General features: G+C 37.5%; 1 protein-coding gene across 1 annotated transcript in view; it reads right to left on the bottom strand.

The window, feature by feature from the left end:
• Positions 1-6885, bottom strand: part of DARS1 (aspartyl-tRNA synthetase 1) — a 52234-nt gene extending 45349 nt beyond the window's left edge. The window contains exons 1-3 of the mRNA XM_014055043.2: positions 6683-6885; positions 4459-4516; positions 2163-2255 (exon numbers count right to left, since the gene is read on the bottom strand). Coding sequence (XP_013910518.1) covers positions 2163-2255; positions 4459-4516; positions 6683-6748 — 217 coding nt within the window. The 5' untranslated portion in view covers positions 6749-6885. The remainder of the gene's footprint in view (positions 1-2162; positions 2256-4458; positions 4517-6682) is intronic.
• Positions 6886-15927: the final 9042 nt, after the last annotated feature.

The raw sequence follows: 15927 nt of genomic DNA, 5'->3' as shown, positions 1-15927 counted from the left end.
ATTCCGATAAGACTGAGTGGCTTTGGATGCTGCCCCCGAAGGACAGCCTAGACAGTCCATCCTTAACCCTGGGGGGTGAAAATTTACGCCGCTCAGAGAGGGTCCGCAATTTGGGGGTCCTCCTGGATTCGCAGCTGAAACTGGAACATCATCTATCGGCTGTGACCAGGGGGGCCTTTGCCCAGATTCTTCTGGTGTACCAATTGCGGCCCTATTTGGAGGCACTTCAAACGGTTACTCACACCCTTGTCACCTCAAGGCTGGATTATTGCAACGTGCTCTACATGGGGCTACCCTTGAAAAGCGTTCAGAGACTGCAGCTAGTCCAGAATGTGGCCGCGCGAGCGATATTGGGTGCACCAAGGTACACCCACGTTACACCTGTCTTCCGCGAGCTGCACTGGCTACCAATTGGTCTCCGGACGCAATTCTAGGTGTTGGTTATTACCTTTAAAGCCCTACATGGCTTAGGGCCAGCGTACCTTCGTGACCGCCTAATGCCACATACTTCCCAGCGGCCAGTAAGATCCCACAGATTGGGCCTCCTTCAGATGCCGTCAGCCAGACAGTGTTGGCTGGTGGGCCCCCAGAGGAGAGCCTTCTCTGTGGCTGCTCCGACTCTTTGGAATCAGCTACCCCCAGAGATCCGGACCATACCCACTCTCATGGCTTTCAGGAAAGCTGTAAAAACCTGGCTGTTCTGGCAGGCCTGGGGCTGTTGACCTCATTGTTGAGGTCCAGCCCTGATTAGAATGAATGTATGTGGTGTGATTTTAAACTGTCTTTTTTTCTCTCTTTTTTCTCTCTTTTTTTTGTAAGCCACCGGGATTGGGCGGCATATAAATTTTGATAATAATAATAATAAAATAATAATAAGGAGAAACCCAGGCAGACTTGCAAAATTTTATTACTACATTATTGTATGTCTCAGTAAAGTACAATTCTAGTCTTCCTATGGAGTCAGTTTCCAGATCTGATCTATCTAGTAGGGATGAGAATCAAGATGTACTCAAGGAGAATCAAGGTTTGTTATTCTAGGTCCATGTGAGCATAGTGGCAGTTTTAAAATCTTGATGATTTAGTAGTTGAAACTCCTCTTGCATCAGAGCAACCCACATCTTAATGAACTATGCTAAAATGTTTTTAACATTAACATTTTGTCAAGACTTCCCTATTTCAACTTGGAATTGAATGTGACTGTCCAGTTATTAAGTTGTAGACAATATGCTTTATAATCTGCATTGGCTTTTTTATTTGTAGCACTTTAAAACCTCATTCTTTTTGAAGAATGCCACATGTTATTAGATCATCTTCACTGATCGTTTAATTGTATTGTTTTAACAACTTCTGCTTTATACTTTAATCTACTCGATGATAAACCTTGTAAAAAGCAGCATATCACTTAAACAATTTTTCAATCTATGAATACATAATAAAACTGAGAAATACGTAAGCCTAGTGAGCCTTCTGTTGATAAATCATCTTTTTAGTTTGCCCATGGCAATGAAATGTAGCATGCAAGCAACTTTAGGTGCATCTTGGCGCATCTACGTGACTTTTCTCTTTTATGAAGTGCAAATTTACCAGTGGGCTTCTGGTACAATTTGTTAATTGTCATCTATAAGACATATAAAGTTGTATATGACTTTTAAAAGGTTATTTGTGATATTGTCCGAGAAGGATTGTGTTTGCATGTCCTGTAAGATTTCACAGAGTGGGCATATTCTGAGTTCTATCAACAAAACAGTACCATCCTGTAGGACCAAGTCATACCTCCTTCTGTTCCTGTCACCACCATCTGGAATACCATCTTCCCAGAGGCCAGAGAAATGGTGGATGATGGGTAGTTAGTATTTTTATCTGTATTTTTTTGCCCCAATTTTCTGTTTCAGTGGATTTAAACTTATTTTATAGTGTTTAACATTCACACCGTCTTGAGTTTTTGAATTTGGTGATGTTTAAAACCAAAATAAATGTTATGCACAGATCACAAGAATGTGAATACATGGAAAAGAACATATGATAGCAATGGAAGTAGAAGTGGAAAAAGATAGGATGTATGGGATGTAAGCAATAGAAATACGTATAAGAAACACACCAGGACAAGGAGATAATGCTTGAGCTTTTCTGACTCATGACAATGTCAAAAGAAGCAATCTTACCTTTTGCTCTACTAGTATGAATCCTACCACGAACCCAAACAGTTTCATCAGCTTTCTCTCCTGTCAAATCCTTTATTCGTACCAACACACGATCTGGATATAAAAGATATAGTGACATATATTGAGAACACTTTATTCATATTTACATGAAAAACTATTTATTAATCTCTTAGCAAAATTGTGGATTGAATCCAGGCTTATACTTGTTAATATGTTGCTGGGAATGGGGCAAAACAGCAATTCTGACTCTTCTATAGCCCCTGTATTCCCCTAAAATTTAGGTGGATGATAAAATGGAATTGGGGAACAGGGAAGACGAGGAAAAACTGCAGAAATTTGTCACTGTGCGCTCCTTGTCCATAAATGTCTCTATGAATATTTGAAAATCTAATGTTTTAGATTCAAAAGACTTTAACATTTAATAATAACTTTGAAACTTATTTCAAATTTTGTTATAGAAAAAAGTTCAAAATAGTTGAATAGTTAAATACCAGAATAATTCAATATAATTTCCTTCTTAAATAGATCTGTTTAAAATAATAAAAGATTAAAAGCTGTATGTTCAGAAAATTCAGAACATTACCTCTAGTCATAAGAGAAATGAATCTCGTGAGTACTTTTATAAGTGATGTAGAAAATTTCTTAAGTTTATGTAACACATTTAATGTCCTGCCTCACTACAGATTAAGAACAATATTCTATTATTTTTCTTTTCCTCATAGACACTAGAACGACCAAAAAATAAAAGCTGCTGGAATGGCCTACCAATAAATTGTAAGAGAAACATGTACAGATGGCTTTTGCCTATGAGCCCTGAGAATATCATCTCTCATCAAGACTTATCTATGCATATCAGTATAAGAACTACTATCTCCTGACAAAATGTCATATGCATTTGATAACTATGTAAACATATTAATTAATTAGATGACACCAATGGCACAAATTTCTCCCATATAAACTTTTTTTTTGTCTAGATGATCAATAGTCCTGCAGTATTGTATAATTCCAATATTCATATATATGTTTCTATAATGGAAATGGCTACAACATAGCTATAGGAATTTGTGAATACAGGTAATGCTCGACTTATGACCTCAATTGAGATCAGAATGGCTGTTGTTAATCAAGACAATTGTTAAGCGAGTCATGCCCAATTTTACAATATTTTTTGCTGGGATTGTTAAATGAATCACTGCAGTTGTTAAATGAATCAAGTTGTAAGTGAAATCAGCTTTCCCCATTGACTTAGCTTGTCAGAAGCCATTTGGGAAGATTGCAAATGGTGATCACATGACCCTGAGATGCTGCAACTGCTGCAAATACAAGCTCGTGCCAAGTGTCCAAATTTTGTGAAGATGTTGCTGGGGTCATAAGTATGGCAACAGGTCATAAATCACATTTTTAAATGATATTGTAACTTTGAACGGTCACTAAACGATTGGTTGTAAGTCAAGTAATAGTAATGGTAATGTTGGGATATGTCCATGGAGGTTCCGTCATCCAGGTCATGGTTGTCCCAAAGGTGTTTTTTTTTCAAGAGGCAATTGGACTTTCTGGGTTTTTTTTTTTCCGAAGATGTTTTTTCTCATCCAAGAAGCTTCTCCAGCTCTGACTGAATAGTGGGGAAAGAAAGGATTTATACTCCTTTATACCCCATTTGCATTCTCTTAGTCTTTGAGGCCATCTGGATGTTTATCTGTGTCATCAGGGTCACCTGAGTGGTGCAAATGGGTGTGGAGCCTTCTTGGAACTGTTGAAAGGACTGTGTTATATTGGATATAGATGTCATATCCCTTCCCCTCTATTGGGAGAGGGTTGTTCAATTTTGACATAGATGGCCTTTTTGACCCCTCTTTCAAACCAGCGGTCCTCTCTGTCCAAAATGTGGACTTTGCTGTCTTCAACAGAGTGGCCTGTGTCTTTTAAATGCAGAGGGACTGCTGAATCTAGTCCTGATGTGTTTGTTCTCCTATGCTGTGCCATGCATTTATGAAGTGGTTGTTTTATTTCACCAATGTATAGATCTGCGCATGGCTCACTGCATTGTACTGCATATACCACGTTCCTCAGTTCGTGTTTTATTCTTGAGGTGGATAAGTTTCTGCCTTAATGTATTCTTGGATTTGAAGTGTGCATGTATGTTGTGTTGACTGAAAATCCACCTAAGAATATCGGAAAAGCTCAAACTGCCTCCATCAAAGCTAGAAACAAAACTAATTTGAGGCCACAATCACAATATGTTATTTATTGTATTATTACTTCTCTGTATGTTTTACAGAATTTTGAAACTGACCTGGTTTTTCCTGTGACTGTATCATTGGCAATATTCCATACCTTTCTTTTGCATAATCCTGAAGAGAGAAGAACAAAGTATAATAAAGTGCCATAATCGAACAGTCATGCTTTGAAATATTTCACTATAATTCCTCATGGGTGAACAACATATTCTACATATGAATCTTAGAATTAACTAATCTGCACGCTAGTCTGAGATTCTGAAATATACAATAGCAATGGAGTTCAAAATAAATTAACCTCAGCACAATGAGATACATGAATCACTCACCATGTTACGCATATATGTAATCACTTAGTAACATTCAGTCCTATGTACTAAATTACTTTCATCATTTATTAATAGTGATAAGCACAGGAAAATGTGCACCACCTATGACTTAATTCTCTTTCAATTTTTGCTTGAAGCATGGTATAATGCGAACCATGAGAACTGTATAATAACTATACTTCTCTATTGTAATTATAAAAGGATAGAAAATAAAAGTTACTAATACTGTTAACAGATGTAATTCATGTGTTCAGACATAACTTATGAGAATGCACTACTTTCTGAGGAGAAATTGGACTATGGCATTCAATATCCCAGTTAATCTGAAGAACTTCAAACCCTGAAACAAAGTTCATTGGTTATTTAGGCTTGCACTTGACAGGTGTGTAAATGGGAACAAAAGAAAGTATTCCCAGAAATAGGGCTATGCAAAATATATCATGCACTAAGGCATAAAAATAGAAAAGCAATCATAAAATGAATTGAAATTAAGGTATTAACACTACAGTAAAATGTATGTCCTGAACAATGCAAAAATGATGTGCAGCAAGTTTTAATCACATTATGCTCAAGTTGGAGATTTTGAAAAGGAATATGTTTTTCAATCAATCTGAAACAATACATTCTTTTATTGAACCATGTTCAAACTCCCATTTAGACAAATAATTTGATCCTTGCAGAACACTCATTACTAAGAACATTTCAAAAATTCATGTATCCAATTCTATAAAACAACAATTTTAATAAATTCTGCTCTAAAATAAAATTTGTGATAGCAAAAGAAACCTGAAAACAGCTTGAACAAACTTCTTGAACATGTACATTGTGAACTTGAACAAGTTCATATCATTTACACTTTGTAAACAAAAATGGTTCTGAACAGAATGTGACAAAAATACTTTTAGTACGACAAGCTGTCATAAATATATGCATTTGGAACAGAATATTTTAATTTTACTAATGGGTACGCAGAACCTTTATTCATGAGTACCAAACCCTTGATATAAACAGAGTATTTTCCAGTTCTGTGAAAATTTCCTGTAGCAAATCTGTAGGAAGTGTCAATAAGGAAAATAAAAGTCTACCACTGTAAAATTCTCCCACATTTCAAGGACAGAACATCAAACCAGGGAAAAGTTGCAGTTTTACAGAAACACAATTTTCAGAGACAATGAAGCAATAGAAGCAGTGAGACCTAAATCAATTTTCTTTGAATATTACATGATTTTAAACACCAGGATAACTTTGGTTTGCCTACTTTTAGTCCATTCCTATTATCTGCAAAAATAAGTTGTATTTGGCTCTCGTTTTGCTTTTTTTTACCATGATAGATTTTGAACACAGATGTCCACTTCTCAGTGTTACACACAACAGTGTCATACACCTGTTTGACTGTGTTTTTAATGAATCTTGTCTCCTCAAAACCCAAGTTTTCTCCCAAACTTACTTTGAAAAAGGCTTCCTTTGTAATGTGCATGCCTTTTTTTTGTCTTGGCTTTTCTCTCTTTCACACACACATACACAAAATACATGGCTTATTCAGGTGAAAGGGGACAATTTTAAAAGATGTTGAAGCCACCTCCTATGGGGGTATTATTCACCCTCATTCATTTGACCTATTTTGTCCCAAACCTCTCTCAACGCTTCCAGCCAATTCCCATGCCTTCTAAAGGCAATCAGGAGCGGACAAAAGTGAAAAATGAGGTCAATGGAGAGTCTCGTCCGAAGGGCATCGAGGCGGCCTTGGAAAAGGCCCCAAGAGGAGAAAAGGAAGCAGGATCCCCTCCACCACGGCTCAGGTTTTGTCCCAGGAGCGAGGTGGAGGCTAGGGGCTTCGGGTCCACACGCGGGGCCTTTTGACATTTGCAACGCCCCCGCCTCCCCCGCAATACTCCTCGCCCACCAACCCTCCCTACCAACCCAGACCTCTTCCATCCCTTCGGAAACCCACATCGGCCGGCGGCGGCTCCATTGGGCGGTCGCTGTTCCGTTCTTGATTCTTACGAACGCCGGGCATTTTTACCACATGCAGCGAAAAGCGGCGGGGGACGCGGAATGGGCACGCGCACTTTTTTTTGTCCCCTCAAGCTTTCCGTACCACCTGACAAAAGCTGGTCCACCGCCTCTCGCTGGATTCCCCGGGCTACTTTTTTTTAAAAAAAACACGTTCTATCCGCGTGTCGTCCCGTACCACTTCCGGGCACGTAAAGCACGCCAGGGAAAGCCGAGCACGCTCTAAGCATTACGTCATGGGGGGAGGGAATGAATCTCCTCGTCTTTCAGGACCATCCTGCCTCTCCTCCCCCCGCCCGCCCAATGCAGTTCGCTCGATGTGTTGTTGGTGGTGACCGGTGTGTGTGTGTGTTTCTGTGGGGTTTGAGAACGGGTGTTCTGCACAGATTTTTGGAGGAAAACTGCCTATCCCGTTCAAGATACAATAAAACGATCATATTTCATACTACTTAAAACGTGTGAAAAAATTGTCCTCTTATGCTTTATTTGTCCTCTTATGAAAGATTTTTGAGTGTATTGTGATTGTGAATGAGTGACCCAGTGTACCTTAAGTGGTGGGATTCAATTTTTTTACTACCGGTTCTGTGGGCGGGTCTTGGTGGGTGTGATGTGGCTTGGTGGGTGAGAAAGGCACTGGATAGGCTAATTGGAAATATGGTTTAATGATGAAGCAGAACCATATGTGTTGTCCTGGGTAGCTGGCCATATGGAGTTGAGAGTGAGGAGTATTTATAATTTCTCTTGGGCTTTGCACTTGAGCTTCCTGTTCCTGTTCAAGAACATGTATTCTGTTGGCTGTTATCAGACTCCCATGAGGCCATGTACAAATCTTAGGAGTTTGCCTGAGCTATGTTTGGTTGATGTTTGGGCTGATGCAATGAATGGGACTTGAGCAATTCCTATTGTGGCTGAGGACTAATCCTACCTTTGTTCACACATAGTCAGAGAATTTTTGCCTATGAGAGCTACCTAGATCTCAATAAGATCTTTATCTCTTAAGTACTGACATCTGCTGAGGGATATTAAGAAATGTAGGGGCTGCTTTCTGTCTCTCAATTTCATGTTTCTCAATTTCTCATCCAGGGAAATATAATATTCTGCCTTTTTAAATATTTCTCAAAATATTTCATTTTTCTAGGAGAGGGGTAGGTGCTAACTTTTTACAAGATAAAGTTTATTTTGGAAGGGGTTGTCTTTACAGCAAAGAGTTTTTCAGATTGGATTTAACAACATTTATCTTTGCATTTTGGACTCTTCTCGCTTGTCCTACTAATTTCAAAATGAAGACAACTTCGTATTTTTGTAGATCATGGCTTCATATTGCTTGTTGTCTCTACTGTAGTCCACTAGAGAGGTAGCACACATTAATATTTAGTACTGTACAGGTAGTCCTCATTTAGCAACTACAGCTGGGACCAGCAACTCAGTCATTAAGTGAACTGGCTGCCAAGAGAAAGTATGGCTTTGCTTATGATCTTATTTCAGGTTTCCTTTGCTTTTGTAAAGTCGTAAATATGATGATTGGTTGTAAAGTTACTTTTTCATTATCTTTAAAACTGCAAAATGTTGCTAAGCAAGACAGTCACTAACAAGAACTACCTGTAATTCTTGTTCGTAAAGGTGTTTCCCCTTTTCTTCCAGTCATACAAACAATGGGTGATGTCTCCACAATGATGCTAGAGTTTGTGATCAATAATTGACTCTATCTCCTATTGGCTATCTTGTGGACATGGTCATTCTCCAAATCTCTGGCCATTGCTTGCTTTACTGGGGAGCATCCCACTTCCTTTTCGTCAAGCATTTCACTGACTAAACCACCTCCTTTCTGCAGATCAGGTGTTAGACCACCTGATTTGAGACCTGGGCATTCTATTGAGTAAAACAGCATCTGTAGGGAAGAATGGATTCTGCACAGTAAAATGAGGGAGAAGTTTCTGTTTTATAAAAACAACAAACAAAAATCACACAACCTAGATAACAGCCTGCTTGGACCCAGGCATTGACAAATTGCTTAACCAGCTGTCAACCCATGCCTTTTCTCTTAAGAAAGTGCCACCAATTCCCTTGTTTCAGTTGCCGCTCATTACTTTTGTGAGAGCAGCACCATTGATCCCATTGCTGACATATTTTAAAAATATGTGCTCAAATGGACATAAAACAGTAAAATTTCAGTATATGTTTTTAAAATGGATAAAAATCTTCCTTAGGTTGATATTAATTCTCAAGCCAGTCTGAGGAACTAAAGCTCAACCTCATGATGTTTTGGTTATGTCTTTTAAGTGGCACATTATTCTCTACCAATAGAATAAAGCAGAGCAGGATGACATGTTCTAGTTTTATGCCTTGGGTCATCAACATGCAATGCAGTGTGACATTTAGCCTGGCAACACGTTCCTTGGCAACTGCCCACTTTTTTCCTTACCTTGTTTATTTTGTAAAACCTTTTAATTAACAATAATGGGAAATGGCATATTGCACAACAAAGCATCAGCCTCAAACTTAACCTACATTGGTAGCAATGCCGCTGGGATCCATTTAGATTGTAGTAGCAACAGTCTTTTTTTTGAAAAAAATTAATAATAATGGGCTGCTTCAACATACTGTTTTATGATTGATGGGATTTTTCATGATTACCTGCATTTATCTTGGCAACTATTTCATGAGATTGGGTGTAACGCTCTTGAAGTTCAAAATGTGTCCATGGGCTGAAACTCCTGTTATATACTGTCAACGGTACTCTTGCAAAGATATTTATGAATGCAGATGAGGCAAAGAAAATACATACACACACACACAATATATATTATTATCAATAGAAGATAATGTTTGTAGGTCAAAGTTCAAATGTGGGATCTTGACTGCGCTTGATTGTTTTCTTGTAGACATCTCATTACCCAATTTGTAGCATGAGCAGTGCTAGAAGGGAATGTTCTCTTTTTATATACTTGCCTTGCCACAGTTTTTTTAATAAAGAATTTTCTTTATTTTTGAATAAACACAGACAAAACACACACACACACACACACCCAAAACCATCTTCCATTACAAATTGTAGAAAGTGTGTCCATTGGTTACAAAAACTTCCGTGCATCCCTTCCAGTCATCACCTACAATTCATAACAAATCATATATTTTAAATCAAATATATTTATATATATTACCATCATCATACCTCAACCTTCATTTGACTATAATTGTTTTTACGTCCTTTTATATAAAATATTCCAGATTTAAAGCAAAATCACATAATGGCATTCCATTAGCTCTTCACAATATCATCCAGTAATATTACATCTTTATAACATGTTCTAAATAAAAATTGGTTATATTTAATAACAGAGTTTCTAAACCTCCATTTGTAGTCACCATTTGCAATTTATATTAAATTTCCTCTTATCAAACCAATACATATATATGCATTATTATCATTATCAATCAATTATTATCCACTGTATCCATTATCACTTCATTTTATACATTATGCTCTAAATTTAACTAAAGTTGACAATTTTTTATTATAAGCTTTGATTATATCAATCTGTGTCTTTCCAGTAATAATGCAATCTTTTGTCTCTTGCCATTTGTGGCATTAGTATTCTGGTTATTTCCTTCGTAAGTTTTGTATGGACTTCTCTTCGCAACATATTGCTTTTTGCATATCTTGTATAAGCTCGAAACCCTCCATCTGCTTCTTCGATCAATTTATCTTTGGTTATCACTAGTGCTTCTGACAAAATTTATCTCCTTAGTTGCATCAATTCTTCTCTCTCTTCTTCTTCTATACTTTGAAATCTGGGGTAGAGTTCCAGTCCATCTATCTCCCCTTTCCATATTCCACTCTTTCCATTTCCAACCATTATCAGTTCACTGTCAATATCAACAATTTTCTTGTCTCTTTGTTTATTTTTTCCTTCAGTTTTTAGAACTCTGACCTCCACTTTCTTCATTTGATGAACATCTTCAATTTTTCCATCAAATTTTACTGTTCTACAATCTATGTTCTCCAATCTCTTCTCAATTTTCTTGGTTACTTCTAATAATTTTTGAATTTTAAACATAATATTTTGCAATGTTAAGGTTTCTTTTTCATGTTGTGCCATGCTTCCAACTTGTAAACACTGCCACTCTGGCATTCAAAACTTTTTATTAAATTTAAAGCAAGTTCATTTATAATCTTTCAAGACAAGGCTTTCTTTTCATTCCACTCCAGCTGCCAATAAAGCTCCTGAAGAGCACCTGAATAAACAACCCATGCTCTTCTCATCATCACTCTCTATAAACAAGCTGAGGAACCTTGAAATGCAAAGTCAAATGATCAAAGAGGAAAAAAAGGCAATATTTCCAAGCCTCCAGCCTCCAAGTGGCAGTGTTACTTCCTTTCACTTCGTTATTACAGCCCTCTTTGTATTCCTTTTATATCTTCTTTATATTCCTTACAGAAAACAAAATTCTTAAATGGAGCAAAAAAAAAAACCCCAGCATTATAAAAATAAGGAAAAAAAATTAATCCATAGGTGCCTGCGTATGTGTGTGTGTGTGTGCGCGCGCGTGCGCCTGTGTGTATTAGAAGAAGAAAAACTAATCTGTTCAATTTAAAGAATAGGAAACAGTTGCAAAAGTTCCATCCGTAAAAGAAAATAAAAAAGGATAACACACAGTCTAATGTAGCTTAATTTTGCCACTCATTCTCTTCTGTTTTCAAATTTCATTTAGCTTTAATTTTTTTTGGGGGGGGAGATAGTCTCTTTTATAATAATAAGATTTCCTCACCAGATGGACACACTTTCTCTTTCTGTTTTCCTCCTGTTCTGGAGCTGTCCCAACTTCAGCAGCTTCAATGACTGCGCTTCTGTCGCCAGCAAAAGGAGATTCTCCCTGAGAATCTCCTTGAGGTGTCCCTGAGATCAGCAGGACGTACTCTTCCCTGTCACCGTCTCTTCGGGACGGTTTAGGTCAAAAGGACCGTCCAGCGGCAAAAGTATTGACTGATCTTGGAGCGCCAAGATCGCACATTGTGTCGTTGCAACGTCAGCTCCTCCTTTTAGCCTTGTCACTGTTAATGAGGATGTTCTTAGTGGTTCCTTGATTAGGCTCTTGTATCTTAAAAGAAAGCAAACCCCACTCTCTTATGGCACTGATTATGTTACCTAATTGGGTAATGAAACATCTGCAAGAAAAAAAGCAAGCTCAGAGAGCACCAGAGACCCTACTATATGTTACTGCCAGGATATAACAATATCAGAATCATCATATGTATACTTAAGATACTATTTGATTAACATGGAATATGAAGAATTTCTGCCTCCTGATTAAGGAATTTTTTTTTTTTAAGAAAAAAAAACCAGTGACACTACTTAGAATTTTTTTTTTTTGCTACTGTAAACATTTTGGAATTAACTTACTGTGTTGAAAAAGAGGACAAAAATAAATTGTGGTATATGAAATGATAAGGGACACAGTGGCTAAGATGCTGAGCTTGTTGATCAGAAAGGTCAGCAGTTTGGCTGTTCGAATCCCTAATGCCATGTAACGGAATGAGCTTCTGTTACTTGTCCCAGCTTCTGCCAACCTAGTAGTTTGAAAGCATGTAAAATGCAAGTAGAAAAATAGGAACCACTTTTGGTGGGAAGGAAACAGCGTTCCATGCACCTTCAGCCTGTAGTCATGCCAGCCAGATGACCACGGAGAAGTCTTCGGACAGTGCCAGCTCTTCGGCTTTGAAACAGAGATGAGCTCCGCCCCTAGAGTCGGGAACAACTATCACATATGTGCGAGGGGAACCTTTACCTATGAAATGATGAGAAGAGGGCAAATATAAATTGTGGAAAAATTAAACTTACTGTTCTTGCACTTGCCCCCTATATGGATAGAATTTCAATTCTCATAAAATAAAAAAATAATGTATTAATAACATTGTACAAAAATGATAAGTATTATTCATTGTACTGGGCATTGAAACTGAGCAAACAATTTTTTTTTGACATAATAATACAAAATACTTTATTAAAAATATATTTATCTGAATTAAAGGTGGTTATAGTTAATGAAAATCTAAGAGGAAATAGACAATGCAGCAGTTGTGAAACTGCTAAAATGTATATAGTGTGAAAGTATGCTGCCTGCTTACAAGGCGTTATGCAAAACAAACAAAGCGCCAGTATCTATCTATAAAAAAACATCCTAATAGATGTTTTTGTTTTGCTTGCAAAGAGGAAGCTATTATTTTTTATATCTTCTCTTTGGAAAGAACTGTCAGTAGATTAGTACAATAATTAGAAAAAAATAACTGGAACCAATTTCCCTTGCACATGGTAGTTTCTTTAGTTTTATAATAAAGAAGCACTATTCAATAAGGTGCCAAAAATATGAAAAAGTAGCAGATGAGATTGCTTTGAACTATTGGTCCATTTGGTGCAATTTTGTCTACGCTGATTGACAGTCTGTTCTGTGTTTCAGAGCTGAATTTTTCCAACTCTACCTGGATATGCTAGTAACTATATTGGGGGCCCTCTAAATACGAGGCATGTAATAAATATGTTCAACAACACTTAGATAATAAACATTAGGCTAAACTAGACATTGACAGATGTTGAGTATTTTGCATCTGCTCCAAATATGATGCCACTGTTATTGCAGAATCTGTTGAATTTGTGGAAGCATTAGTTAGAACAGCTTTAGATATTGCAGCATAAGGAAACAGACAAGATGCTTGAGTATTAGGCTATCCAATATTTTTCCCCAGGTTTCCTGCTGAAGCGACTCATTGGTTTTGGAATTCGAGGTTCAGAATGAATGGTAATCCATTCCTGGCACAAGAGAGTGTCATCTGGAAGTTTGTGTTTGGATGGCCCTTGTGTGATGGAGCTCATCTGTAAGTTTCTACTCTTTCACTCTTGCTGTTAAATATTTACATGAATATACTGCTGATGCTCATCTGGAGATTTGGAATACAGTACCTCTGCCTCTCTTTTCTATCTGAATCAGAAGGAGCATGAAAACCTAGGTGAGGGCCAAGATAATGAACCTGAAATCAGGTAGGACCAATAAGAGATTCTCGGGTCCTGAAGACTATTGGCTGTTCTGGATGAGGTAGTGCTTTTCTGAAGAACCAGATGCATAGCCAGGCTTCTCCTCAACTTCTATCTGTCACTAAAGCACATTTAGTAACAAGGAGTTTAGTTATAATATCCCTATCTCAATTATTGCAATGGACTCTAAATAGGACTATCCCCAAAGGTGGTCGAAAACCTATAAATAGTACAGAATGTGACTGCCTGATTATTGTTTGGGATGATTAAGTAATTTGTGCATCATTCTAAGTTGCAATATCAGTTAGAACTTTATTTGTAACTCATTCATGAATATTTTTAGGTGGCTAACAATTAGAAATATCTTGGAGTAGGCGTCCATGTCCCGTTTAAAGAAAACCCACTGATAAAATAAACCAAATTTGATATATCAACATTATGTAAAAAGTTATTATATAAATATATATTCTATAAAATGTATCTACTAAACGATTCACAAAATCGTCAATAACAGAAGGCTGTTATCTTGCGTTTGAGGGAATAATCAGGTTTAATTGCTTTCCTGAAAACCCAAAGGGAACTGAAGACCAGATCTCTTTGGGGAAGGAACTTATCCTTTGTGGTTTTTCAATCAGGGTTTATAGTTGTGAGGTATACAAACCCAGCCAATTGTAGTTTGTTCAATAAAACATGGTTTATCGATGCATGATCTGTCCTGGCTGTAGCAAACATTATTGCTGAGATTTATACACTGCAAACTATATTAAATATTTGTAGATAATTTTTGTTTCATAGCTGAAATAATATTTAATTAACTGAAGAAAGCTATTTAAGAAAATAAGTCCATTTTACATTTAGACTAAGTATCAATTAAATAGATGGATTGTAGCCATCTGTTTAGGAACAATGCTAATAAAAAAGCAAGAGGCAGGGTTTAAGAATTATATTTGATTAACATTTTTTTTTAAAAAGGACAATGAAGAAATCTGCCTCTTTTTCTGACAGGGAATTTTCTTAACAGCTGCACTTAGCAATAATGCAGCTTGACGCACCTGTTCAATTTCAGTCATATAACTATTAAAGGCACAGTGTGTGTTTTTCAAAGAAAATGTAACTATTTCTAGATAAGCCAAATTGCCCAGCTTGCTATGTCTGGAGTGCCTTTTTGTGACTTCTAAAAAGTCCTTTACCCTGCACACTTGACTGATACACTCTATTGTTCTCCTTCTTAACTGCTAGCATTAAGCAGCTAGATTTTGACTGCTTTATTATGCATGTTAGTCCGTCTAACCCATATCCTGTAATGATGGCTGGCATTTTTTGTCCAGCGTTTTAGACATGTAGCACACAAATCTAGAGCCGGTTTGGTGTAATGGTTAAGGCATCAGGGTAGAAATTGGTAACATCTCACATTTAACCCTAACTTGAGCAAGAAGCTAGCTGGGTGACCTTGGGCCAGTCACTATCACTTTGTCCTCGGAAAGAGACAATGCAAAACTATTTCTTAAATCTTGCTAAAAAAACCTGCAGTTGTCCAGGCAGTCAATGGGAGTCAAAAACCGACTCAAAGCCACCCACTTCATCCCCAAACTAGGAAGAGATGGCAAGAGTTGAACATGCGGCTTTTTGCATGCGGAACATGTAGTCTAGATTTTCTGAACATGTAAACATTTCTTCTCTTTGAGGAATTACATATTAAATCATAATGCAGCTCAGTGATGGGTTGCCATTTTTTTTACTACCGGTTCATGCGTGCTCGTGTGCATGCATCTAGGCAGGTGGGCGGAGCCTCTCGTTGCCGCTACTACCGGTTCACCCAATCTGGGCCGAACCAGGAGCAACCCACCTCTGATGCAGCTGTATCTAACAACGTATTTCCTCTGTGCAGGGCCTTAGAGCAGGTATGGAGAACCTTTGGTCCATGAACCTAAACTAGCCTTGGAGAACTTGTCCAATAGAATGGGACAACTTGCCACACCCAACTTGCTGCGGCCAACTTGCATTGGTCAATTCACCACGGCAAACTCGCGATAGCTGCAGGGCAATTTAACAATTCTGTTAACAAATAACAACAATAATAATAACAAATTATTTTAATTTTTGCAATTCACATTTAATTCAGTTCCTCCTTTTGCATCCTTTCTTTGATGATACA

The sequence above is a fragment of the Thamnophis sirtalis genome, unplaced genomic scaffold (assembly GCF_051295495.1).
Source record: "Thamnophis sirtalis isolate CommonGarterSnake01/CBP01778 unplaced genomic scaffold, rThaSir2_p1.2 scaffold_1, whole genome shotgun sequence".
In the NCBI taxonomy this organism is placed as follows: domain Eukaryota; kingdom Metazoa; phylum Chordata; class Lepidosauria; order Squamata; family Natricidae; genus Thamnophis; species Thamnophis sirtalis.
The sequence above is the reverse complement of the archived record's forward strand: the minus strand, read 5'-3'. Positions and strand labels throughout refer to the sequence as shown.